The 25,689-nt window shown below is 51.3% G+C and overlaps 3 protein-coding genes across 4 annotated transcripts; 1 reads left to right on the forward strand and 2 right to left on the reverse strand.

The window, feature by feature from the left end:
• The first annotated feature begins 1,821 nt into the window (after positions 1-1,821).
• DCTPP1 (dCTP pyrophosphatase 1) lies at positions 1,822-4,922 on the forward strand. The gene is made up of 3 exons (XM_007186406.3): positions 1,822-1,984; positions 2,676-2,786; positions 4,428-4,922. Exons 1-3 carry the CDS (start codon positions 1,887-1,889, stop codon positions 4,726-4,728), a joined length of 510 nt encoding a protein of 169 aa, XP_007186468.3. The 5' UTR covers positions 1,822-1,886; the 3' UTR covers positions 4,729-4,922.
• A 2,676-nt stretch (positions 4,923-7,598) lies between these two features.
• On the reverse strand, positions 7,599-16,180 carry ZNF771 (zinc finger protein 771). Of its 2 annotated transcripts, none has more exons than XM_057529236.1 (3): positions 16,067-16,180; positions 15,266-15,415; positions 7,599-8,652 (listed from the first exon to the last, which is right to left on the reverse strand). In XM_057529236.1, the coding sequence occupies exons 2-3, from the start codon at positions 15,404-15,406 to the stop codon at positions 7,849-7,851; spliced, it is 945 nt and encodes a 314-aa protein (XP_057385219.1). In that variant the 5' UTR covers positions 15,407-15,415; positions 16,067-16,180; the 3' UTR covers positions 7,599-7,848. The 2 variants fall into 2 exon arrangements, with proteins under 2 accessions (XP_057385219.1, XP_028023410.2); XM_028167609.2 differs by lacking the exon at positions 16,067-16,180 and adding an exon at positions 15,768-15,896.
• Positions 16,181-20,178: 3,998 nt separating this feature from the next.
• On the reverse strand, positions 20,179-24,391 carry ZNF48 (zinc finger protein 48). The gene is made up of 3 exons (XM_057528312.1): positions 24,186-24,391; positions 23,931-24,024; positions 20,179-22,782 (listed from the first exon to the last, which is right to left on the reverse strand). The coding sequence occupies exons 2-3, from the start codon at positions 24,007-24,009 to the stop codon at positions 20,981-20,983; spliced, it is 1,881 nt and encodes a 626-aa protein (XP_057384295.1). The 5' UTR covers positions 24,010-24,024; positions 24,186-24,391; the 3' UTR covers positions 20,179-20,980.
• Between the last annotated feature and the right edge of the window lie 1,298 nt (positions 24,392-25,689).

Raw genomic sequence — 25,689 nt, forward strand, 5'->3', positions numbered from 1 at the left:
TGCCTAAAATCCTCCAAAGGGGTCCCGTAATAGTTAAAATCCAAAATAAAATAAAATATGAAATAAAATCCATGGTTGATTGATCTGATCTAGCCTCTTTTTACTTCTCCAACACCATATCCCACCATTCTCCCCCTTGCTCACTGCATTCCTGCCACGCTGGAATTTTTTTTGCCTTTAGAACATGCCAAGCCTTTCCTGCTTTAAGCACTGGTGTTCTCTCTACCTAGTACTCTTGATTTTTCCCCTTGACTTTTACTCAGCTTAAATATCACTTTCTCAAAGACGAGTAACAACAACAAAAAAACCCAAAACAAACAACAAAAACCCTAAAAGTGGCTTGACCAATAAAGCAATTTTTAAAAAAATATTTTATTTATTTATTTATTTGGTTGTGCCGGGTCTTAGTTGTGGCGTGCAGGATCTTCAGTTGCAGCATGCGGGATCTAGTTCCCTGACCAGGGATTGAAGCCGGGTCCCCTGCACTGGGAGCATGGAGTCTTAACCACTGGACCACCAGGGAAGTCCCCCTATAAAGGGATTTATTATCTTATATAACCAGAGTCCTAAATCAGGGCATCTCTGTAACTTGTAAAAGTAAGTGGTTCAGCAATGTTATCAAGGATCCAGGTCCTTTCTGTCTTGCTACCTACCAGTCCCAGATTCTTTTTTCATCGTACTTATCACCATTTGAGACGATATGACGTAGGGGTTAACACAGACTCTGAAGCCAAACTGCCTGAATTTGAAACCTGGCTACCATTTTACTAGGTGTTGAGTTAAACTACTCAATCTCTCAGTTTCCGTATCTCTAAAATGCGGATGATTATTATAGTATTACCTACCTCAGAGGGTTGACTTAAGGATTGAATGAGTTGCTGTGAGGATTAAATATGTAAAATGCTTAAGCAACCTAAATGCCTATTGACAAGACAAATGGATAAGGAAGATGTGGTACATATACACAATGGAATATTACTCAGCCATAAAAAGGAACGAAATTGGGTCATTTGTAGAGACCTGGATGGACCTAGAGACTGTCATACAGAGTGAAGTAAGTCAGAAAGAGAAAAACAAATATCGTATGTTAATGCATATATGTGCAATCTAGAAAAATGGTACAGACGAACTGGTTTGCAAGGCAGAAATAGAGACACAGATGTAGAGAACAAACGTATGGACACCAAGGGGGGAAAGCGGCGCGGGGGGGGGGGGGTATGAATTGGGAGATTGGAATTGACGCATATACACTAATATGTAAAAAATAAGTAATAAGAACTTGCTGTATAAAAAATAAATAAATAAAAATTTAAAAATATAGATTTTTTTTTGATTTTTTGCTATAGATTTAGTAGGGTCTCCAAAAAATAAATAAATATGTAAAATGCTTGAAACAGCTACCCTAGTTCTAGTTCATTCCTCAGGCTCAGCTGTATCCTGGAGACATTCCAGTATCCTTTTAATAAATTCCCCTTTCTCGTTTAAACCCTTCATTGCTGGGGTTCTCCACGGGGTTCCCCGCCATCATTTTGCTTTGGCGCCATCTGGCGCCCAAAAGAGAAGTGATGCGCCTGCGTTCTCCACTGTCTGCCTTTTGTCTCTTCCCTTGGTCGAATCCGGTACCTATACCTTTAAGATGCTTGGTCAAGACTGAAGAATTCGGGGGCCGGGGCCAAGGAACGCAAGCATGAAGTCCTCTTAGGTTGGTCCCGTCCGGGTAAGGGGCGGGCTGTAGCAAACTCCACGTAAGAAATTGGTCCTTCTTTCGGCTCCGCCCCCGTGAAGCAATCATGAACGCCTGTGATTGGTCAGGCGCTCTGGAGGCGGGGGCTCCGAGCTTGGCTCCAGGTTCTTCAGCAAGTCAGGGCTGCGGCGCGGTGGGCGGTATGTCCGCGCGTGGGGAGACGCGTGGGGATGCAGGAGGAGAGGGCACTGCTGCTGCCGCCCCCTTCAGCTTCAGCTCGGAACCAACGCTCGAGGACATGTAAGCCGTCCTTGCCCAGGCTGGGCTGGGGAGATCGCCCCCCTTTCTCCCTCCATTTGGGGAGGGTTCCTCCACGTGGTCGGGAAGAAGGCTGGCAGCTGTGCTCAGGTCCTAGCTCTGCTGGCTGACCCCCGCAGGCGAGCCTTCTAACCTCCTCCTCTGTAAAATGGGCTTAACAATGCACACCTGAGGCAGGGGACATACCGGAGTACGATGCTGCTTCTGCCCTGTCTCTGCCCTCCAGGAGCGGGAGGTAGGACGGGGGATAAATGTAGTGTTGAGAGGTGGGAGACATTTCTTGCTGGAGGAAATCAAGGAGGGCTTCTTAGGGGAAGTGTCCTGGAGCTGTGTTCTGTAAAATCAATAGGATTTAGATATACAGAGATAGGGCTATTCCAGATGGAGGAAAACTGCAGAAGCAGCAGCAGGAGGTGGAAAAATGAAAAAGAAAGTATTATTAGATTTCGATAATTTAGGGTCTGTGTAAGGTCCCACCCATTTTATAGATGAGGAAACCAAGTCCCCTAAAGAGGAAACGACTTGCTTAGGCCACCCAAGGAATTAGTTGCAGAATCCCCCCTGATACCCATGCCCCCATTACATATCACTGAGGTACCTGCCAGGGCCCTGCATCTCCTCCCCCATCCCCTAACCTTGGGACCTGGACTTCCACCCCTTTCTCCTATTCCAGCCGCCGCCTCCATGCTGAGTTTGCTGCTGAACGAGACTGGGACCAGTTCCACCAACCTCGGAACCTCCTCCTGGCCTTGGTGGGGGAAGTAGGGGAGCTGGCAGAGCTCTTGTGAGTAGATGACAGGCTTCTGGAAGAGTCTGTGTGTTGGGGAGGGGAGGGGAGGATTTATTTGACCATTAGATATCCCTGGATCCAATTTCCCCTCCTCACTACCAAGCTCTGTACATGGTTGCTGGGCATACAAAGATGACTTATGGGTCCCTGCCCTCTAGGGGTGCCCAGTCTCCTGGGAGAGAAAGGTGTGAAAACAGCAAGGCAGGTCCAGGTCTAAGAGGGGACAGTGGCAACTGTCCTTTACCTCTGACTCTGGGGTGGAAAGACAGGTATTCTATAGAAGACCTGCCTATGGCATTCCAGACAGGGGGAGTTTACATTTGCAAAGGTAGTGAGGTGGGAAAGGGCAAGTTAAATTCAGGGAGAATATAAGATTCCTTCAGTGTAAGCTTCTTGAGGAAGAGCAAGGATTTTGTCTGTTTTGGTCTCTGGTGTGTCCCAAGTGGCTGGGATACAATAGGCACTCAATATACTGTGGTTGTGGAGGACAGGGGTAGGATAGGAACACAGAATGATAGAATCAGGGCTGGGAAGTAATGGAGTTTGGACAGACCAGATTTGAATGGTAGAAAGGTCACTGTGTCTGCAGGGTGGATTGGATCCCCAAGAGAACTGGGTCAGGGGAGACCAGTGAGGAAGCTGGTGTAGATGAGGCAAAAGGTGGTGAGACCTAAGTCAGGGCAGTCACTGTGGGATGGACAAATGAGGGCACTGATGTGTGTGAGGGCAAGCCATTCGTTCATTACAGATTTATGACCACCATCTGTGTGCTATGTCCTCTAGAATCAAGATATGGCCTTGAACAAGATAGACACAGTTCCTACCATCACAGTGCAAGGAGACTGACAATAAATAAGTGAACAAATTTTAAAAGATGTGGAATTGTCACAAGTTCTATGAGGAAGGTAACACAAGGTGATGAGAAAGAAGGTAACAGAGGGAGAAGGCTTTTCTGAGGAGGTGACATCTGAGCTGAGACCTCAGTTACAGCCAGCCATGGAAAGGATGGGGGGAAGAGCATTCAAGGCAGAGGGAGCGGTAAGTGCAAAGGTCCTGTGACAGTTTGGCCTGTTTGCAAGGCAGAAAAGGCCAGAGTGGCTTTAGGTGGGGAGTGAGAGGGAGCATGGTGGATAATGACACTGGAAGAAGCAGGAGTCAGTTCATGCAGGACCTGGAGGGCATGGTAGGAGTTTGGATGTTATTCCAAGCACACTTGGGGCAGTTTTAAGCAGGGGAGGGACAAAATGTAATTTGTGTTTTTAAAAGATGGTGCAGGGTAAGAGTAGAAGATGAGTTAGAGGCTTCTGCAGTGGTCCAGGTCTAAGGTTTAGTCTGGGGTGGCAGTGGCTAAGGCCGGCAGGGGAGGAGTAGAATTGTGTCTCGATAAGTGAAATGTCCTTTTGGCTACTCCTTGGCTCAGGTAGGGACACAGAGGTCTGGGTGAATCACCTGATGGGGTCTCTTCCCCACCATGAAGATTCCAGGGCCCAGCTGGGTTGACTTGTCTTTGGAGGAACTTCCTAGGAGGTGGGAGTTCATTGCTGCAAGGTCTGGGGTGTGCCCCTAAGAGAGGTGGAACCCGTTGTCCTAGCTAGCATCTCTGTGTGTGTGCCTGTCTTTGTGTCCTGTCCTCAGTCAGTGGAAGCCGGATGAGGAGCCTGGGCCCCAAGCCTGGCCTCCCAGGGAACGAGCAGCCCTTCAAGAGGAGCTCAGTGACGTCCTCATCTACCTGGTAGCATTGGCAGCCCGCTGCCGTGTAGATCTGCCCCGAGCAGTGCTCTCCAAGATGGACACCAACCGGCGACGCTACCCAGCGCATCTGTCCTGTGGCTCTGCCCGCAAGTACACAGACTTGCCCCATGGGGCCACCTCTGAAAACCAGGCTGTGGGGCCTGCAGACCTTGCCTGTGAGTCCACAGGTCAGGCCTCAACCTAGAAACATGGGCACAGAACCTGCAACTCAGCACGGCATCTGAGGAGCAGAGGATGCTCCAGCCATGCTACCTCATTCTAGTCCTTTCCTAACAGATCATGGGCCTGGGGGCTACCCTTCTTGAGGTCTGAGGCCCAAGAACCTCCAGTAGATAGCCTCCTGGTTTTTTCTCTCTCAATAAAAGTTTTGGTTAGCAACTTCTGGATTCTTCCTGGGGCAGCTGGGGAGGCTCTCTGTCTCAGCACATGCTGGAGAGGGGTACCAGGGATACCAGGGATACCCAAAGCCCATGTTTCTCTATTATACTTCCCACCTGCAGAGCAGAGAGATCTGATTTCTAGTAAGTTCTCTGTCTGACCTCATGCAAGTAAGTCCCTTCCCCTTCTCTAAACAAGACTGGAGGCTTTATGTAGTGTTGGATAGGAGCCCAGATTCTGGAGCCAGGCTGTCTGGGTTCAAATGCCATCTTTGATACTGGATGATGTTCTGGATTATATTGTCATCTTTCTGTGCCTCCATCTCCTCATCTAAAATGAAAATAAGGGACTTCCCTGGCGGTCCGGTGGTTAAGACTCTGTGCTTCCACTGCAGGGGGCATGGGTTCCATCCCTGGTCGGGGAACTAAGATCCCACATGCCGCGCAGCCAAAAATAAATAAATAAATAAAATAAAATGAAATAAAAATAATGTTATCTACCTAATAGGGTTGTAAGGTTTAAGTAAGTTATTCTAAGTAGAGTGCTTAGGACAGTGTAAGTTTGCAGTTGTCATTATCTGTTTGCTTTTTCAACTCAAAACTTTCAGGGGCCCAGAGCAGGAAATTTCAGCAGTTAAGGCAGGCGTGGGCCTTGTCCATCAGGACCCCAGCCCTGTGAGAGCCCTCTGCCCCTCTCCCTTGGCCCCCAGCACAAATCAGGGTCAGGTCTGTCTGATATGAAGCAGAACAGGGCTTCCTCTCTTTTGGGGCTTGGACCCCTTAGCCCCCTCCTTCTCTCCCAAGGCCAATTTGCTTGTTCCACTTCTACACCTAAAGATAGTGTTGGGTATGTATGATTCACCCGTTGTGTGACCCCAGGCACATCACTTTCCTTTCAGAGCTACCCAGGGAACTAGCAGCCTGCCTCCTTCACAGGGTGAAACCTGATTCCACATCAGTACAATAAAGCATTTCCCTTTACTGGCCTCACTCTTATTAATGACCTCACTTCCTCTTAACCAGTGACCTCTCTTACTTCCTAGGTAAAAGAGAATCCATCAGATTGGAACTGCTTTAGCTTTATCTTCCCAAACCCTCCTTTCCTCTGCCCACCAGTGATAGCAGGAGCCTTATCTTATTGATCTCTTATTTCATCCTGTCTCCTTGATCAATTATCTCCTCTCTCCTCCATATAATCAAAGTCTTTTCCTTTCCATTAGCCCTTCCCATTAGCACATAAAGCATACTTGAGTCTCTTTCCTATTGACAAGACAAAACCAACAAAACTCCAGCTACTTCCCTCATGCTTTTCACAGCCAAACCTCTTGAAATGGATCTACACCGATCCACTCTGCTTCTTCATTCTCTCATTTCTACCCTAACCCACTCAACGCTGGCTTTCACCCCCCACCCCTCCACTGAAACTGTTCTCATCACTTTCCCCGAATTCATACACAGTGGACACCACAGCAGCATCTGACTGAGCTAAGTTTCCTCCATAAAACACTTTCCTCTAGATTTCCCACACAAGACACTTCTGCTTTTCGACCTCTGGCTATTCTGTCACAGACTCAAGTTCTCTACTACCCTCTTCTGGATGTGGTGCCATGCCCTCCAGACCTGATATCCCCAAGGTGTTACTTCCAATCACCTCCCTGACCCGTCCACATTTACTTCACACTCAATGTGTCCAGATTGGGGTGTAACAATTGCTGCCACTTCAACTCTGGTCCTGCTCCTCATCCCGTGTCCCCATCTCAGTGACACTGCCTGCAGTCACCCAAGCTAAGAAATGAAATCAGCCCCATCTCTCCTTTCTCCACGTCCACTTTAACTCCTATTAATTCTAGCTCAATAATATGCCATATCCCTCCCTCCCCTCTAATCCCTCAAGGCTTCTTTGCGGCCTTGGAACCTTTAACCTGGCTTCCAGGGTCCTTAGTGGTCTGTCTCCTGCCAACGTCCTTGCTTGTTGTCCCTGCCTTCCACCCCAGAGGACATCTGCAAGCTCTAACAAGTCTGGTATGCAGGTTCAGGGGTTCTCTCCATACGTCCCCAACCCCAACTCTCTTGACCTTAAGACCAGCTTAAATGCCACCTCTGAGAAGAGCCTCTCTAAACTCCAAGATTGCACTGAAGACCTCTCCTATCCAGCAACGCCCCCATCAGAGTTCCAATGACAAGGGACTGCACTTGCCTGTGTACTTGTCCCCACTGTGCCATCCACTGGCTGTCAGTACCTATTTACTCATCTGCAGAAATGGAGGTAAAGGAGTTACCTCACTTTGGGATGCTTTGAGGATGAAAATGAGCTGATAATAATGTAGCACTGAAGTTCTTTAACCTAGTGCTAAAGTTTCCACTATTGCTTCTCTTTACTAGACCGAGTTCCATGAGGTTCATGCCGGCTCACTCAAAGCTCTGCAGAATGCAGTGCCTGTTGATCACGAATGCGCTAAATTTATGGACCCTTCTAGGTCTGAGGTCATGAAGACATAACCAAGGGCCAAGCGTGGAATGACTCCACACACACACAAAACCAGTTCCTGTAACACTTTTGGGCTTATAGCCCCACTTGACTCCATGACAATTCACCTATATCAGCTAAGCCTGGGGAGACCCCCAACTTTCCTCCTAATTCACACCCCACCCACCTCATTCACAGGCACGGGTGGGGTGAGAGTATAATACTTTATTCACTCTAACACGGGCCGAGGGGATGTAATGAGGGGGAGGTGGGCGCGTTTCCAGGGACCCCGGTAGGGGATCCTCCCTGTCTCCCAGTTCCAGGGCAGCCAGGCCCGCCGTCTCACCCTATCTGAGACGCAGGTGGCGGGGCGGGGAGTTGTTCGGGTTAACGCAGCCCCAGGTCGGGATACTAGCGTGCCCCTCCCCAGCTCGCACCCCGCGGAGATAAGAATGGCGATTCAACTGCCCTCACAATCTGGGCAGCGCTCAGTGGCAGTGGCTCCGGCGGGTAGCTTGAAGTCCCGGCCGCAGCCCGCGCAGATATAGAGACGGCGCCGCATATGCGCGCGACGGTGGCGGATGAAGTGCGAGCTGAGGCGGAAGCGCCGGCCGCACTCGGCACATGGGTAGGGCCGCTCGCCTGTGTGCGTGCGCGCATGCTCCGCCAGGTTGGAGCGGTGGCCGAAGCCGCGGCCGCACACGGCGCAGCGGTGCGGCTTCTCGCCCGTGTGCACGCGCCGGTGCTTGGCCAGCGCCGAGCTCTGAGCGAAGCGCGTGCCGCAGTCGGCGCATGCGTACGGCCGCTCGCCCGTGTGCGTGCGTCGGTGGCGCGCCAGACACGAACTGCCGCCGAAGGCGCGTCCGCAGTCCGGGCACGAGTACGGCTTCTCGCCCGTGTGCACGCGCAGGTGCTGTGCGTAGTTGGAGCTCTGCGCGAAACGGCGGCCGCATTGTGCGCATGCGTACGGCTTCTCGCCCGTGTGGCGCCGCCGGTGCTGCCGCAGGTTCGAGGCGGCCGAGAAGCGCTTGTCGCATTCTGGGCACTCGTAAGGCCGCTCGCCCGTATGCGTGCGGCTGTGTTTGGTCAGCGCCGACTTCTGCGAGAAGCGCCGGCCGCACTCGGTGCACGCAAAGGGCCGCTCGCCCGTGTGTATGCGGACGTGCTTGGCCAACGTGGAGCGGCGCGCAAAGGCACGGCCGCAGTCCCGGCACGCGTGTGGGCGCGCCGGGTCCGCCGACGGCGCTGGCGCCTCGCTCGGGACCTGCGGGGAGAGGGGGGGACAGGTCAGCCCTGACCAAGAGGCTCGGGAGCCAGAGACCTGGGGCTCTGCCGGCTGCAGCCTCTCCGTTCCCGGTTTGTACAGTAGGAAAAGGCACGGGGTGTGCCTCTCAGGACGGTTGTGCGCGTTAAATGAGATTAACATAAACGCACATATCACAATGCCTAGTGTCATTCTAGCTATTCTTTATTAATTCATCCAGTATTTATTGAACGCGTACAATGTGCCAGACTCTGTTCTAGGAACTGGGGATTCAACATTAAAATTTTTAAAGAATTCCTAGTTTCAGGAAGAATGGATACGGAGTGCTGGTATTGGAGGGGGTGCTGCAAGTTTAAATAGGGTTGAGAAACCTCGCTGATGTCACATGAGCGAAGACCTCAGGAGGTGAGAGAGCAGGTTTCAGAGGGAAAAGCAAGGCCCTGAGGCAGGAGTTTTCCTGTTCTAGGAATGGCCAGAAACAGTGCCTAGGGTGGACGGCAGGAGGGGAAGAGTAATCCATAGAGTGGTCCTGAAGGGGATATCTTAGCATAGGGCCTTGCATGTGAATGAGGTGAGGACTCAATAGAGATGTTAGACGGTTTTGAGCAAGGAGGGGAACAGATTAGACTCATATTTTAAAAGGTTTCAAGGGCTTCCCTGGTGGCGCAGTGGTTAAGAATCCTCCTGCCAATGCAGGGAACACGGGTTCAAGCCCTGGTCCGGGAAGATTCCACATGCTGCAGAGCAATTAAGCCTGTGAGCCACAACTACTGAGCCCGTGCTCTGCAACAAGAGAAGCCACCACAATGAGAAGCCCACGCACCACAACAAAGAGTAGCCCCCGCTCGCCGCAACTAGAGAAAGTCCATGCGCAGCAACAGAGACCCAACGCAGCCAAAAAAAATTAATTAATTAATTTTAAAAAACAAAAAAGAATGAAGGAGGGGAGGGGGCAGGAACCCAGTGAGGAGGCTACTGTACTGCAAGCCAGAGAAGACAGTGGCTTGGACCCACGTGACAGAGGTGGGAAGTGAAGGTGGTGAGAAGTGGTCTGCTTCTGGATATATTCTGCAGTTTGAGACAGCAAATTTGACAGTAGATTAGACATGAGGTGTAAAGAAAGAGAGGAGTAAAAATGACTCCAAGGATTTTGAGCTTAGCAGCTGCAAAGGCGGAGTTGCCATCTACAGAGCTGAGGGTGGAGGGAGGAGCAAGTTGGTACCTACTATCCGTTTCTGATCTTATCTGCAGTTCTCCTTGACACATCTGGAGCTCAAGAGAGAGGCCCAGGCTGGAGATGTTAATTGGGAAGGCATCAGCGTGGAGGTGGTTTTTAAAGCATTGAGACTGGATGAGTTCACCCAAGGAATAAGCAGAGAGAAATGGGGGTGGCAAGACGAAAAGCAGCCAGCAAAGGAGACTGAGCAGAGGCAGCCGGTGAGACAAGAGACCCAGGAGAGCACAGTGTCTTAGAAGCCCGGCCACCATCAAGTCCAGACTCTGTAATAAACTTTTAAGAGCAAGCACCTATCATTTTTTAAGCTGCAAAAAAGGCAGCCAGGGTGAAACCCAAATACTATTCTGAGGCCTGAAATGAAAAAAATTCAAAAATAAGCCAGTTTCATGAGGTCTGGGCCTCTGGAGATAAAATCAGAAAAAGAAATGCTTTATAAGAAGCAGATTAAAAAAAAAAAAAAAAAGAAGCAGATGAAGGGAAAACAGTTTGTACTAACAGTAAAGAGGAATACTGAGGAAACATTGCTTCCTTCTTAGAAAAGAGAAGGCTCATCCTAGCAAAAGTGGTGTTGAATCTCTACTAAGCAAATAGGATATTAATTCATGACCAAATGAAAAACCAGGCACATATTAAGGATAAGACAGTGTTAGCTTCTTTCTCCCCATATTCCATCTCCACCAAGTGATTATCACTATTCTTCTTTTATAGATAAGGAAACAGGTTAAGAGAGGGTAAGTGACAACTAGGGAGTAGCGAGGCCTCTTCTTTCTGAAGTTGTAAGGAGGGCACCTTCAGGGCCTTCAAGATTCTTTGTTAAAAAGACAGTAGCTTTTTGGTAACCACCTCAGAAATTTGAAAACAAGGCAGTTTGGGAAACTGGTCACCAGCCAAGGGAACTCTGGCTTAAATACTATTATCACGATAATGATAATAGTGATAACATTACAGCGTAAAGATGTGACAGTGCTATGTTATGTACATTATTGTATTAAATCTTCCTGTCACTCCCCCTTGAGTCAGGCGTTATCTTTTGAGAAAACTGAGCTCAGAGAGATTAAATTCACATAGCCAGTGGGAGTCAGGACTGACCTTAGAGTTCTCACCCTTAACCAGCAGGCTAACACTGCTTCCCTGCACACAAAGCACGAAGATGTGACAGCGGCTGGACTCCAAGTGCCTGGCACTCTCCAAGAGGGATTCAAGGTTAAAATACAACTTGATACTTTAAATCGAGAAACTCCCCACAGCAAATTCGGCACAGTCTGAATTCAAGGTCACACTTTCCAGTCTTGCCCTGGTTTTGACATCTATTGGGTTTATTTCATCACGTCAGCCATCGCGGAGAGAATTTTTCTCATTATATTTTTCTGGCCTGTTTTTCTTTGGCACCCTTCTTTAAGGTGACTTTGACCAGCCTGAGGACTTCCTTATGCTGTATTCACTATCTTGTGAAAAAGAAATTCTTCACACAAGTACCCTTGGTATCTCCAGCTCCAGGAGGAGGGGCCTTGGGTGCCCTAGGAAGAATCTTGGTAAGAGGGGCTGAGTCTAGCTCATTAAGACCCCAGGCAAGTCCCTCCCTTCCCCCGCCTCAGTGAACCAAGGAAGGCAAGGTAGGCTAGGTGAGATCAATATTTCCCGACTTGAGGTATGCACATCACAGAATGCAAGAGGATTCTAAGTGTTATGTAGGCTAACTGTTATCTTACTATGATCATTATGTATTTTCATGGATATTAGAAAAACAACAGATCACATGAAACCCACAATTTCATCAGTATTATTGCTCAGATGAAGGTAAATTTATTTAACAAAGCAATGTGAATCTATCTGAAGAAGAGCATTAAATAAATGAGCAAACAGGTGAGCAGTATACATGTGACTGAAGCTTGGCAAATACCAGACTTACATGCCTTTTAAGTTCTACAGCTGTTAGATTTAAAAATTAGAATACAGGGTATCTGCACTATAACATGAGGGTACTAGGGGGATACATGTAGTATAAGAATATGATAATCCAAGTATTTAAAGTTAGTGATTTTGGGACTTCCCTGGTGGTGCAGTGGTTAAGAATCTGCCTGCCAATGCAGGGGACACGGGTTTCAGCCCTGGTCCGGGAAGATCCCACATGCCACGGAGCAACTAAGCCCGTGCGCCACAACTACTGAGCCAGCGCTCTAGAGCCCAGAAGCCACAACTACTGAGCCCACGTGCCACAACTATTGAAGCCCGCGTGCCTAGAGCCCGTGCTCTGCAACAAGGAAGCCACCGCAATGAGAAGCCCGTGCACTGCAACGAAGAGTAGCCCCGCTCACCACAACTAGAGAAAGCCTGAGTGCAGCAACAAAGACCCAATGCAGCCAAAAAATAAATAAAATAAATAAATAAATTTATTTAAAAAATAAATAAAAATAAAAAATAAAGTTAGTGATTTTGTCTTCCTGCTTAAGGTGTTTTTGTTTTTGTTTTAAACCAGAGCAAACATTCCAGTTTTTTCCTCAGCCATTACTTTTCTAATTAATAACAATAACTACCATTTACTGAGCACTCACTATGTGCCAGGAAGTGCGGTAAGTGCTTTTCACCCATGTTCTTATTTTAAATTCTCACAACCCTTTGGGTTAGGCTGTATTAGCACCATTTTAAAATAAGGATATAAGACTCAGAAGTAAGTGACTACCAAGGTCCTACAGCTAATCCATCGGCAGGGTCAGGATTTACACTGGAAGTCTGTCATTGTCTAAAACACCTCTTCTCTCATAGAATGATGCAATTCTATCTCACTGACAAGTTTAAGGTTACCTACACAGTTTGTCTCCCTCACCTGGACTTTTTTAGCTGTCAGAATCTCCCTTCTTTTGAGTACAGAGTATAAAATACAGTCCCTATCCTCTCGCTCATTGCTAAAGGAAGTGTGGTCCACAGACCAGCAGCAGCAGCATCACTGGAAACTTGTTAGAAATACAGAATCTCAAGTCGCCCCCATACCTACTGGACCAAAATCTTCAGTTTAACAAGATCCCCAGGTGATATGTACGCATGTTAAAAATGAAGAAACCTGATCTAGGAGATGCACTACTCCCAGGGAAAGCAGGTGGGAAAGGTGAAGAGGGTTTTACAGGCTGAAAGACAACATGGGCAAAGTCTTCGAAGTGAGAAGGGTCAGGTGTGTTTGAAGCTGGGGCATGGGATGGGTGCTGAGTGACTAGAGATGAAGCCATGAGGTCAGACGATGAAGACCTTTGAATGCCAGGCGCAGGAGCTGAGGGAAACAGAATACCACTCAAGGGTTCAATTTTAAGCAGGGAGAGGCAGGACTGGATGTACATAGAGCCCTCTGAGAAAACCCTTCTATTCATTAAAGATAGTTTGGATTTTAATAGGCAGTGAGAGAATACTCCAGCTACTGAGTGCAGCATAATTAAGGCCTGTTCTGGACAATGACCGGCCATGGGACTGGGTGAGAGCTAAGAGTCACAGAATGTTGACACTAGAAGGAGCTTTGGAGACCACTATTTCATAGAAACCGAGACTCAGGGAGACCACACAGCAAGTTGATGAGCTATCTTGTGGGCACAGTGCTAAATCTTTGTGGGATGTGTGTGTGTCACTCTCATTTCCACCCTCCTCCAAATCCAGTCACCCACGTGATACTTAGACTGGATTTCAAGGATCTTACTTTCATTATCTCATTTTATAGATGAAAAAGCTGTCGAGGCAAAACTGGTAAATAGTGGTTAGGATTTGAGCCAATGCTTTTAACCGCTACATGATACCATTTAGAGTCTAGCTCTACAGCCTTTTCATGACTAGCCATGCCTACACCCACCCTTCCCATCCTTAGCTCCATGCAGTCCAATCAATGTTTCCCAAAACCCCCTTATTTCCATCTTCTCTCCCCTGCTGCCACTACCTTAGAGCAGGCTACCAGCCATACCTGACCTGGTCTCCCCAGAGCAGCCAACGATTCTTCTAAATAGAAAATCTGATCATGTCTCTCCTCTGATTTGAGGCTTCTGATGGCACCGCATAACCTAACAGAGTATGTCCAAATTCCTAAGCTGGCTTTCAACACCTTTTACTCTCTGGCCCCGCCTACTTCTCTGGCCTTATCTTCTCTGAGCATTTGCTTTTGCTGTTTCCTCATCCTGGAATGCCCTTCCTCCTCCTCCATTTGCCAAATTCCCACTAAGTTTTCAAGGCCCACGTCAAAGTCATTTCCATGAAGCCTTCCCCACTGCCTTGAGTTATTTGCCCTCAATTCTCTGTCTAGGCCTCCATGTTCTGGGTTTCCCTGTTCACTCTCAGCCTCAGGATTCAGCCCAGAAAGGCCTTGATAAAAATGAGTAGAAAAATCTCCAGAAGGATGACCTAGCCAAAGGTCCTGAACTTTAGGGAGAAGAATGAATAATAGCAGCAAATACTTACATAGTGTTTATTATGTGCCAGACACAGTTCTAACTCTTTACACGTATTAACTCATTTAATCCTCCCAACCCCAAGAAGTAGGTGCTATTATGATTTCCCTTTTACCAGTGAGGAAACTGAGGCACAAAGAGGTTAAACTTGCCTAAGGTCACACAGCTGGTAAGTGATAGAGTTGGAAGACCACCCTAAACTCTGGAGTCTGAGTTCTTAACTTATAGGCCAAAGGTGGAGACCAGGGGATTCACAGGGCCGGAAGAGGCAGGCTGAGCTAGGAGGATGGGCCAAGGAGGCCTGAGAAAACAGAACTAAACGGGCCACGGCAGTGAAAGCGCGGAGTCCTAACCACTGGACCGCCTGGGAATTCCCTAAATAGTTATTTTGACTGGAAGAGGAGGCCACAGCAGCCAGCCCCCTCCCCCTAGGGCCCACCACACCCACTAGGGGGCAGCAGAACTTTCTTTTTCTGGGAACTGGCGCCTGTGCAGGAAGAAATCAGAGGGAGCCTGGCTGGGCCCACAAATCTGGCCCAGGAGTCCTCCAGCTGGACTCAGGGCTGCTCTGGCTGTGGGTGGGAGTCCTGTAGGGTTTTGGGAAGTAGAACTATACCTAGTGGCAGTTAGGGTCTCTAATGGGTAAATCTAACTCATATTTTGATCTCCTTAAAACTCCTCTCTTTAAACCTTCAACACCCTTATCAGTCTAACCCTGCTAGACATCAAGCTCCACGAGGAACCGAGGAGAGCGTTTACTCTCCAGCACCCAGCACAGAGCCTGGCACAGTAGGCGTGACATCTGTATGATGGCAGCATGGACTGTGGGACAGAAAGACGGGTGGCCAACCCTGAGAGTCAAGGGAAAGTAGGGACAGGATCCCTGGATTCTGTCTGAGGGAGGCTGGACCTGCACCAGGTTTAGGGGCGAAGGGACCCCAGGGTGTGGGACACGTACCTCCTTGTTGTCCATGGGGATCTTGAGTTTCACCACTTCATACTTCTCTTCACCCTCATCCTCCTCACCCTTCACCAGCAGCACCATCTCTTCTTGCATCTCTTCCTCCTCCTCCTCCTCTGTCTGCTGTTCACCGGGCATCTTGGTGTCCTGGGGCAGGGAGCTGAGTCAGAAGCTCAGGACCCGCCCCCCCACCATGGCTCTGGCCCACACAAGGCGGTGCAGCCGTGGCTTCTCCTGTGATCTTTGTGTCTGACCTTCTTCCCTCTATCCCAGCCCGGCCCTACGCCCCAGCCCTATCCCGGGACCAGCTCGGAAGACTCTCGTTCACCCCACTCATCCCGGCATTCAAGGCCCTGAACACTTCGAATCTCTAGCCCCAGTGAGTCGCCACCCTCCCCGCGCTGAGTCACTCCCCGGTGCCTGGGTCCGCGGCCCGGAGCTCTAGGGCACGGGCTGGAGGCGGGATCGGGGCGGAGACCCTGAGGGGGTGAGCACTCACCAGCCGCAGGTTCGGGCGCTCGCGCTGCCCCAGGCCAGGGCGCCGGGCGGTTGGGCACTCTGCGACGCCGCGACTCCGGGGGCGGGGCGTAGGCGGGGCCTCGGTGACGACTGGCCATTGGTCAGAATGCCTAACCCCGCCCCCGAGGAGGAGGGGCCAGAGGACCCAGGCGTCCGGCCCAAACTGCCCCGGGAGGGTGGTGAGCCCACACCCAGTGCCTTCCGCTCAACCCCGACTCCCAAAGACCCCGGGCCGCCCTACTCGGTGTTCAACGTCCTCACAGTCCGGTAGTGACCTACCTTAAAGGCTCGTCTCCTGCGGCCGGCTCGGAGGTCTCCGCTGCGGCCAAGCGCGTCTGCTCCGCCCGAAATAGGCCACGTGCGCTCCCGCCCCTGCCTGGGCCTCTCGCTGGCGCCCCGCCTGGAGGGCGGACCCTGTTGCCTCCTCACCTCTTCCCTTCCCTCTTTTTGCCTCTTCTCCCATCTTTTCTCCTTTCGCAGCGTCGCCTTCACGGTCTCCTGGTCTCTGGGATATCTTGCTCCTTGAATACATACTTACCAACAGCCACCCAAGCAACCGCTGCTGTTTGTTACGTGGTGTGCCTTGTGCCTCTTACGCGCCATCGTTATGCTAAGCCTTTTGCACATCTGATCTCGATCCGCACAAAGGTGGGTCCATTTCACAGATGAGCTAATTGAAATTCACAGATGAGCTAATTGAAGCTAACTGACTTGCCTGAGTTACACAGTAAGTGTTGTCACAGCATCCCCAGCAACCCAGTAGCCTAGGTGGAAAATTATAGCACACGGACCAGAGTCCACAGAAGTATCTTGTTTGGCTCTCAAGTTTAAAAGTTAACTTCAAAAGAAGCACGAGAGGTCTTTTACAAAATTTAATTTCCAACATTTAAAAATTGAGATATTTCATGTAAAGATCTGTATTTCCCACTTCTCTTGAAAAAGATACCCAATTCTCCCAATTTATGAATGGGGCAACGAAGATTCAGAAATGATGAAAGAGAAATTACATTCAGTAAGTGCTTACAATCCCTAGTTGTCTCTTTACAACAACCCTGTGGGGATCAATCATATTACCTTCCTTTGACAAACGAGGGAACTAAAAGCTTAAGTAATTTGCTCAAAGTCACATAGCTGCTAAGTAGCCAATTCCAAACCTCATGCTCTTCCTGTTGCACCAAATTCTCTCTCAGAAATGAGGTTACATGAGGAAATTGGTAGCAGAGCCAGGACTCAAGCCTGATCCTCAGTCTGCAGAGCCCAGAACATAATTTGGATGTTGGGATTACATCTGGTCAAAGTTTTGCTCTTCCTCAGAGCTGGGAAAAGGGGGTAAATGAGTGTGATACTCACCCTCAGGATCCCGAAAGCCACTTTGATTGTGTTAATTCTCTCATCAAATATTTATTGAACCCTACTATGTACCTGGCACCATTCTCGATATTGGAGATGCAGTAGTGAACAAAACAGACAAAAATCTTAGCTACCATGGCACTTCTCAAGGTGTAAAAAATGTCAACAAGTAAATAAGATAATTTCAGATAAGGATAGGTGTAAGAAGGAAATAGGGCCAGATGATGCAACAGGGAGTGGCTATGGTTGGGAGCTTCTTTAATGTGGGCAGGGAAGGCATCTCTTAGGATATAATATATGAGATGAAACTTGAATGATGAGAAAAAGTTAGCCATTTGAAAATCTAGACGAAGAATGTTCCAGACAGAACTACAGAGACTTTAAGGTGAGATTAAGCTTGGCATGTTTGAGGAAAAGAAAGAAGGCTTGTGTGGCTGGAGCCAAGTGAGTTAATGGAAATGTAGTGTGGGAGTTGGAGAAGAGGCAGGCAGGGCCAGATTATGGCTGGAACTCTAGCAAAAGGCAAGGCGTGCTTCCTCTAATTCAGAGAATCAGTGAGGAGACTCAGCTAGGAGCAGCGAAAGTCCCTACTGGAAGGTCCTCCTACTGTGGGAGGACTTTGGAACAGATGCTTGCAAAAGGAGGAACATGTACAAGTATCTGTCTGGAATCAGAGCTAGTTCTTGTTCTTGAGAATCTCAGTCTAGTAAAGGTGATTTTAAAATATATATGTATATGATATATATATTATATACATATGAAAAGGAAACAATAGGTGTTCTGGCAACTCCCTGGAAGGGAGTGGATATTGGGTGCAGGCCTCACCAAAGAGATAAACGTAAAGGACCTTCAGAGATGAGTGGGAGTTTACCAGATGGACAAAGAGGTAGCAGTTTGTGGGACTGTAAACTCTCGTGAAGAGCACATCATGTTCCAAGGACATCGTTCACCAAAGTATTGAGTGAGCCTTATTGTGTGCCAGGCCCCTTTTAGGACTGGGAGGTAGAAAGTTGAATTTGGAAGTCTTTATCTTACTTCTCACTATTCTGCATTTCACTATTTGCCTTCAGCCTCACTAGAAGTTTACTTGAGTTCTTGAATCCCAAGGACTGGTGCATAGAACACGCCATCCGCCATCCCATCTCCCACCTCCTCCTTTCTTGGCTTGTTCCAAATCATTCTTTACGTCTTAACATAATTGCCACTTCTTTGGAGAGGCATTGAATCATGTGGGAGTCTCTCCTGCATGCCTGCTTCCTGCATAGTCTTTACCACGCTTGAAAATATTTGTTCAATGTCTAGCTTCTGCGTAGAAACTGAGGGCAGAAACTTTGTCTTATTCATCTTTCTATGCCCAGTACCCAGCACACAGTAGGTAATGCTGTTGAGTGTCTCTTTATCCTAAAGAAGCTCTAGATGTGTTAAGGGAGCTTAACACATCAGATGAAGGGGGTTCTAACCCAGGCTGGAGGTTTAGGGAAGGCTTCTGGGAGGAAGTAACACTTGAGGTGTTTGGATAGGTTAACACGTTGGGAAGGGGGGCATTCCAAGTTACAAAAACAGAATATTTAAGAGGCACGGGTCTGAAACCACACAAGTGGAAGGCCTTGAATGCCATCTAAGGAGTTAAGTTTTATAGAGAGGACATGCGCATATACGGCAGGGTTTTATTTTTGTTTTGTTTTAAATTTATTTATCTATTTATTTACTTTTGGCTGTGTTGGGTCTTCGTTTCTGTGCAAGGGCTTTCTCCAGTTGCGGAGAGCGGGGGCCACTCTTCATCGCGTTGCGCGGGCCTCACTGTCGCAGCCTCTCCCGTTGCGGAGCACAGGCTCCAGACGCGCAGGCTCAGTAGTTGTGGCTCACGGGCCTAGCCGCTCCGCGGCATGTGGGATCCTCCCGGACCGGGGCACGAACCCGTGTCCCCTGCATTGGCAGGCGGATTCCTAACCACTGCGCCACCAGGGAAGCTCCCGGCAGGGTTTTTAATAGGGGAGTGAAGTCAGATTTTACAAAGTTCACTGCAGACTAGCTTGGAGGCCGACCTGGTAGGGAGGTGAGACACGGCAACCAGCAGGGAGGATCTTCCCAAAGCCCCAAAGGCCTCCATTCAGGTCTATGGGTGTTTGTGTGCACTTAAGGACAGAAGCCGCTGAGAACTCCAGGCCTGAACTCAAAATTCTGGGATTTCGAATCTGTTTAACAACTTGGCAGGGGTGCGAGGACCGGGAGGAGCCGCGCTGCAGCAAGCTTTCATTGGTTTCTAAGGAAGCCCGGCCGACGGTTAAGATGTCGCGAGAGCTTCTACCCGGGGACCGTTCCCGCACGTAAATTAGCTGAGACGCCAAGCCAGCGAAGTTGTAGGGAGTCTTGTACTTCATTTCTTAGATGGGTGAACCGCCCTAGTCTTTTTTGTCCCTGGCCAATCAGGTCAGTTCCCTTTTCCCCTTCCTCCCTATTGGCGCCCTCCTCGGAAAAAGCTAGGAGTTGGAGTCCTGCACCTAATGACGCATGGGTGGCTGGGAAATACGGTTGCCTTTTCTGGGGGATAGAGACATCCCCTTTGCCCTGCCTTTGGGCTATGCAGCCAAATGACCTGTTTCTCGACAAATAAAAAAAGGGTCGCAGGGAGGTGGGGTTTCCCAGAAGGCAGAACATCAGTGTCGGGGTCTTCTGAGCTGGTACCAATTCCTGCCGGCCACTTTTCTCCCAGTACCTGTCGCCATAGCAACAGCGCTCACAGAACACCCGCCCCCCCACCCCCCACCGAGTGTTTTTCCTTTTAAGGGTCGCGCTCGAGCCTGTGGCGTAGGTGGCTGCCATGGGCAGCCAGAACTCAGGTCTGAGGCATCAGCTGACAGGCCTGGTGGCCGTTTTCTTAACCCGTTGTCAGAGCTAAAAAGCAGCTATGACAACCCAACTTCTTTGACAGGGCTCAAAAAGAGCAAGTTTACAACATGGCTTGTGGGTTTTGCCTGTGGTGACCCTTCGGCACCTTTTTCACCCCTCACCACGCACACACGCACACACGAGTCCACGCCTCAGACAAGAAGCAGTTTATTGGCGAGACACATGGAGATGTGGCTGTCAGGCCTTGGTGCTTCCCTGGCTTCTCCTCACCCCTGTACTGCCCTTCTCCCAGTGTATCTCTGCTGCCGTCCACCAGGACCTGGGCTTAGCATCCAGGGCAGATGACTGCTCTTACTGCTGTCTCTGACCTATTCTGCCGTGTCCAGGTGTCAGGGCAGTTTGGGCTTCTCCAGGGCAGATAGGTCTGGCCTCTCCAAGTGTCCTCTTCCTGGCTAAGACCACGTCCAGCGGCCTGAGGCTGGGTACTGCCTGCCTCACAACAATACTCTCACCATCAGTAGGGTGGTCAAGATGGCCCTGCCTCACTCTGTCACCCTAAACCTCAGAAGTCTCATTGTTGCAGCTCATAGGTCTAACAAACCCTGGTTCAGGGTGCTGGTCTCTCAGGGGCAAGGTTGGGAGGGGTCAATTTACAGGTTAAGAGGCAGCAGGAATTTAGAGTTCTTTAAGGGCCCTCAGGCTAAGGTCAGTTTATTCATCAACAAATATTTATTGCCTACTGTATACTAGGCAGTGTTCTAGAAGCTGGGGGTATAAACCACACTGGCAAGGTCCTGACTGAGCCCAGCCAGGAGTTTCCTGAGCTTCAAGGTCATTGTCTCCAAATCTCTATTGCTATCTATCCACTCCTTTCTCCCATTTGTTTCTTCCCCTCCTTCTCCCTCCCACCGCCTCCCAGGCCCTGTCTTCTCTGCTTAAGCGGCAGATACCCCCCCCTTTGGTCTCCTGGGCCTCCACCCTCCCTGGACCCCATCATTCCAGTCCCGTTGGTGGCTCCTCTTTGAGGGGCCTTGCCTGACCATCCCCTGTCCCAAAGGGCCTCAAGACCAGGTGCCCACGCTGGTGCTTGATGCGGGCAGAACTGTCACCAAACCCCTTGCCACACTCTGCACACTTGTATGGCTTCTCCCCGGTGTGTGTGCGCCTATGTTTGACTAGATCTGAGCTCCGGGGAAACTCCTTCCCACAGAAGCCACACACGTGGGGCTGGCTGGGCCCAGAGGGCTGAGCCCGGACTCGGGATCGAGGGGCCGTGGGTGCTGGGCCAGGGGGGTTGTGTGGCCTCAGGAGAGTGGATGGTGGCGGTGGCCGAGCCCGTTCACCACGGTGGGTGCGGAGGTGCTTGACTCGGGCGGAGCTGTCAGCAAAACCCTTGCCGCATTCAGGGCAGAGGTAGGGTTTTTCCCCCGTGTGTACACGATGGTGTTTCACCAGGTCCGAGCTTCGGCGGAAACCCTTGCCACACTCAGGGCACTTGTGGGGCTTGTCACCCGCCAGCGGTGGAGGCGGCTCCCCAGCCTGTGGGCCCCCAGGCTCCGGCTCCAAGCCAGGCAGGCCGAAAGGGCCATCACCCGAGTGCGAAGGGCTTCGAGGCGTCAGCGGGGGGCTGGTGCCGAGGGGAGGTGGGGGTGGGCTTGAGCTGGGGGGTGGGCTGGGGATCAGGGGGGCGAGGGGGTAGCCTGGGAAGCTGAAGTCCTGGGGCTCCGCGTGAGTGAGGCGGTGGCGGAAAAGGGTGGAGCTGAGGCTGAAGGTGCGGGCACACTCCGGACAGGCATGAGGCCTCTCGCCACTGTGGGTGCGGAGGTGCTTGACCCGGGCAGAGCTGTCAGCGAAGCCCTTGCCACACTCGGGGCAGAGGTAAGGCTTCTCTCCTGTGTGCACCCGCAGGTGCTTCACCAGATCTGAGCCCCTGGCAAACTCCTTTCCACACACATCACAGCCAAAAGGCTTGGGCCCCAGGTGACTGCGCTGGTGGCTCAGGAGGCTGCAGCTGAGCACAAATCTTTTGCCACAGTCGGTGCAGATGTATGGCTTGTCCTGGGCCTTAGGTCCCTGTGCGGCTGCCGTGGCTGCTCGAGATGGCTGCCGTCGGGGCACCACGGGCCGGGGGGGCTGCTCCCCCCGGTGTGTCCGCTGGTGCTTTATGCGGGCAGAACTGTCGCCAAAGCCCTTGCCACAGACCCCGCACTTGTAGGGCTTCTCGCCCGTGTGTGTCCGCTGGTGTTTCACCAGGTCAGAGCTCTGCCGGAAGCTCTTGCCGCACTCACCACAGATGGTGGGGCGCTCACCAGCAGGGATCCTGGACCGAGGAATCTTTGGGGGGCCCTGGGCTGGTGGCCGGGCTCTGTAGGGCTTTTCACCACTATGAGTTCGCTGGTGTTTGATGCGGGCAGAGCTATCGCCAAAGCCCTTGCCACAGACCCCGCACTTGTAGGGCTTCTCCCCTGTGTGGGTTCGCTGGTGTTTCACCAGATCTGACATCTGCCGAAAGCTCTTGCCACACTCGCCGCACACGGCAGCCCGATCACTAGCCTGGCCCCAGCGTGGTTCTCCCAGGAGCCGAGGGCCTCTGTCCCGGGCCTGTGGTTTCCCAGGTCCCACTCTCTGGACCCACAAGTCATCCCAGGTCTGAATGCCTTCGGGTTTGAGAGAGGCATTTCCTACTTCATGACCTGGGACCAAATCTTCCTCTTCCTTGAACCCCAAGTCATCCTCCTGTGGGGCATGTTCAAACTCATCTGGCTGAGAAATCTCCACGTTCTCACTCCCTAGACCTGGGGAAAGAAAAAGGAGTTGTAGACCCTGCCCTTTGGCTCAGCCCCTATCTTTGATAGCAACCTCCCCAGAAAGGCGTCCTTGACCATCTGTGGTTGCAAGGATCTCTCTTGCTCTCTCTCCTCTGAATTTCTGAAGCACTTATTATTGTCTGTGCCTCTCAGTAACAGTAACTTCCTTTTACCGTGCCCTTCACATGTGCCAATAACTTAACCAAGCATTACTGAATCCTTGCAAACAATCCTATGAGGTAATACTGTTAACTACCCCCATTTTACCAACATGGAGACTCCGAGAATTTAAGTCACTTGCTCAAAGTTATAAAGTAGCAAAACCAGGTTTCTAACTCAGGTCTGTCTGATTCTCAAGTCTGTGTTAAGCCCTACATTACACTGCCTCTATTTGGAAAGCCTGGTATTTGCTAATTACATTATATCTTTTTTATATTAGCCCAGTCTGTAACTTATTACTTCAATCATCTTGTGTGTACCTGAGAGGATCCAGACACACACCTGTCCCTCAGGATGGGTAGGAGAGATAAAATAAGGCACAAAAAATTATAATTGCAGGCTCAGAATAACTGTGCTGTCACGAGAGAGAGGAAATAAAGAGACAGGGCTGGGCTTTCACAGCAGAGAAAAGAGTAAACCATGGAAAGGGATGCTGAGACTAGATTAAGCATGTAAGATCTAGATTGAACACTAGACTAAGGCTTTTAATTAGTAGCAGAAGGGAGCTAGGGAAGGTTTTTGTTAAGGGAGACAGGATTAGATCTGGACTTAGATCAATGTGGCTGCACAGTGCATCACTGGAGAGAAAAGGGCTGAGGGGAGGCTGCTGCAATTGCCAGGATGAGACAGAATGAGGCCTGAAGTAGGGCAGAGGCAGCAAGCCTGCTGATCACTGTCGGGGACGGGGAGGGAGTCCTTGAAATGATGCCCCTCAAGGCCTGGCGCATAGTAGGTGCTCAGAAACACTGGCTCCGTCCCTCGGCTTTTGCTCCCCTCCTCCCCGCCCGCCCCCCGCCCCCACCCCAGGAAGCACAGTTCATGTCCGATTTTTCTGGGTCTGGGCCAGGCAGAGCCCAGCACCGGGGTCCCCACCCAGCCATTACCTACCCACGGCGGTGCACCGCTTTGGCCCTCACCTGTGCGGGTGCCTCTCAGCTGCTCCCTGTCCTCTGAGCCACGGAGATCCGCGCCCCAGGGCCCCACCGAGCGCTCCATCGCTGGCACGCCGCCCTGAGCAAGGGGACAGACACAATTTCACGGTCACACAGCCATGTGCGGACGGCGGCGCCCTGCCCTCTGCTGGCCGGCACGGGCACCGGGCAGCGTTCGGGTCCGAGGTGCGGGGCGCGGCTCCCGGTGATCCCCGCCCGCGCCGCCAGCCGCCCCTGCACCTGCTGCTCCTTCCGGCGCGCAGCCGCTCCCCTTCTCCTCCCGCCGCAGCCGCTGCAGCAGCCGCCTCCGCCACCCCGGCGCCCTCCGGAGCTCCTCGGCGGGGCTCCGGTGACCGCGCCGCCGACGGCTCGGGGATGCGGGCTCGGCGCCAAACGGGGAGGGGGGCTCAGTCCCAGGCGTTCCCCTGGGGCGGCCGCCGGGGGCGGGGACGGGAAGCGGAAGCGCCGGGCGGCACCCGGCCGCTCTAGGACCTTGGAGGAGCTGCACGCTTGTGGGGGCTGCCCGCGTCCTCCAGAGCTCGGTGGCCGGCGGGCAGCCGCGTGCCGCGGAGAGGGCTACTCTGAGCCGAGGACAGTTGCCCGAACTCGGTGGTATTAACCGTGTGCCTCCTGGGCTGGAGCTGGATGTGGTGGGCCGAAGACTTGCTAATTGTCGCTGTGTCGGGCCACCCGCGCCGACCTCCGGAGCTGGCCGACAGCGCCAGCCACCCCGGCCCGGAGAGACAAAGAGAGATCCCAAGGCAGACCCAGGGAAAGGGGTGGGGGAAAGACCAAGGCAGACAAAGGGCGGCAGAGGGCGGCGGAGACCCCAGATGGGGCGGGGGCGGGGCGCCGAGACACGGGAAACAAAGCGGGGCCGATCGGCGAGGCCGAGGGCCGCGCGTGGGGGCTGGGCTGGGGGAGACCGAGGCAGTAGCGGGAGCTAGTGGCAGACGCCAGATAAATGCTGAGGAGAAGCAGGCCGATGGACACAGACCTGGATCCGGAGTCGTAACCTAAGAGCCCTGAATCAGAGAGGATGCAAAGGCAGAGAGACAGAGACTGCAGCAGACCAAAAACACAGGAGCAAAAGATTGGCCGCCAGACACAAACACATGTAGAAACAGATAAGAGAGACATAAAGTCGTTGAAGCAGAGTCGGAAGAACTACAAGAAAAGGCAGGGAACCTGGAGAGAAACAGAGGCAGAGGAACGAAGAGTGAAACAGGCAGAGACAAAGAGAAACAGGGACACAAAGAAAGAGGCCATGGGGAGACTAGGGACAGGTCTACAGCCCTACCAAGGGAGCCCAGGGAGAGGCTAAAACATTAAACCCTGTTTCCCAGCTTGGTGGGGCCCTGGCTGGGGCTGTGTTCCAGTGGTCCCAGGGGTGTGATCCCCAGTATCTGTACTCTGGGCAAGGTTGCCTTTGAGGAGGGGGTGGGGTGCCTGTAAGTGTCTGCAACCCATCTAATGATGGAGAGGGGTGACCAAGGTTTGTATATTAATTAACATTTATTAGCATATCAGTGCTATGTCAAGAGTTTGACAAAGAGATGAAACGTGTTAAGAGTTGTCCTTGGGGGCTTCCCTGGTGGCGCAGTGGTTGAGAATCTGCCTGCTAATGCAGGGGACACGGGTTCGAGCCCTGGTCTGGGAAGATCCCACATGCCACGGAGCAGCTGGGCCCGTGAGCCACAATTGCTGAGCCTGCGCGTCTGGAGCCTGTGCCCCGCGACGGGAG

The sequence above is a fragment of the Balaenoptera acutorostrata genome, chromosome 15, assembly GCF_949987535.1.
Source record: "Balaenoptera acutorostrata chromosome 15, mBalAcu1.1, whole genome shotgun sequence".
NCBI lineage: Eukaryota > Metazoa > Chordata > Mammalia > Artiodactyla > Balaenopteridae > Balaenoptera > Balaenoptera acutorostrata.

Bases quoted from the DNA above. Each gene is read 5' to 3' on its own strand.
- ZNF771 (XM_057529236.1), bottom strand. From the start codon at position 15,406: ATGCCCGGTGAACAGCAGACAGAGGAGGAGGAGGAGGAAGAGATGCAA. The intron at 8,653-15,265 runs GTACGTGTCCCA...CTCTCCCCGCAG, and splicing joins TCCCCATGGACAACAAGGAG to GTCCCGAGCGAGGCGCCAGC.
- ZNF48 (XM_057528312.1), bottom strand. From the start codon at position 24,009: ATGGAGCGCTCGGTGGGGCCCTGGGGCGCGGATCTCCGTGGCTCAGAG. The intron at 22,783-23,930 runs GTGAGGGCCAAA...TTCTTTCCCCAG, and splicing joins GCTGAGAGGCACCCGCACAG to GTCTAGGGAGTGAGAACGTG.
- DCTPP1 (XM_007186406.3), top strand. From the start codon at position 1,887: ATGTCCGCGCGTGGGGAGACGCGTGGGGATGCAGGAGGAGAGGGCACT. The intron at 1,985-2,675 runs GTAAGCCGTCCT...CTCCTATTCCAG, and splicing joins GAACCAACGCTCGAGGACAT to CCGCCGCCTCCATGCTGAGT. The intron at 2,787-4,427 runs GTGAGTAGATGA...TCCTGTCCTCAG, and splicing joins GGGGAGCTGGCAGAGCTCTT to TCAGTGGAAGCCGGATGAGG.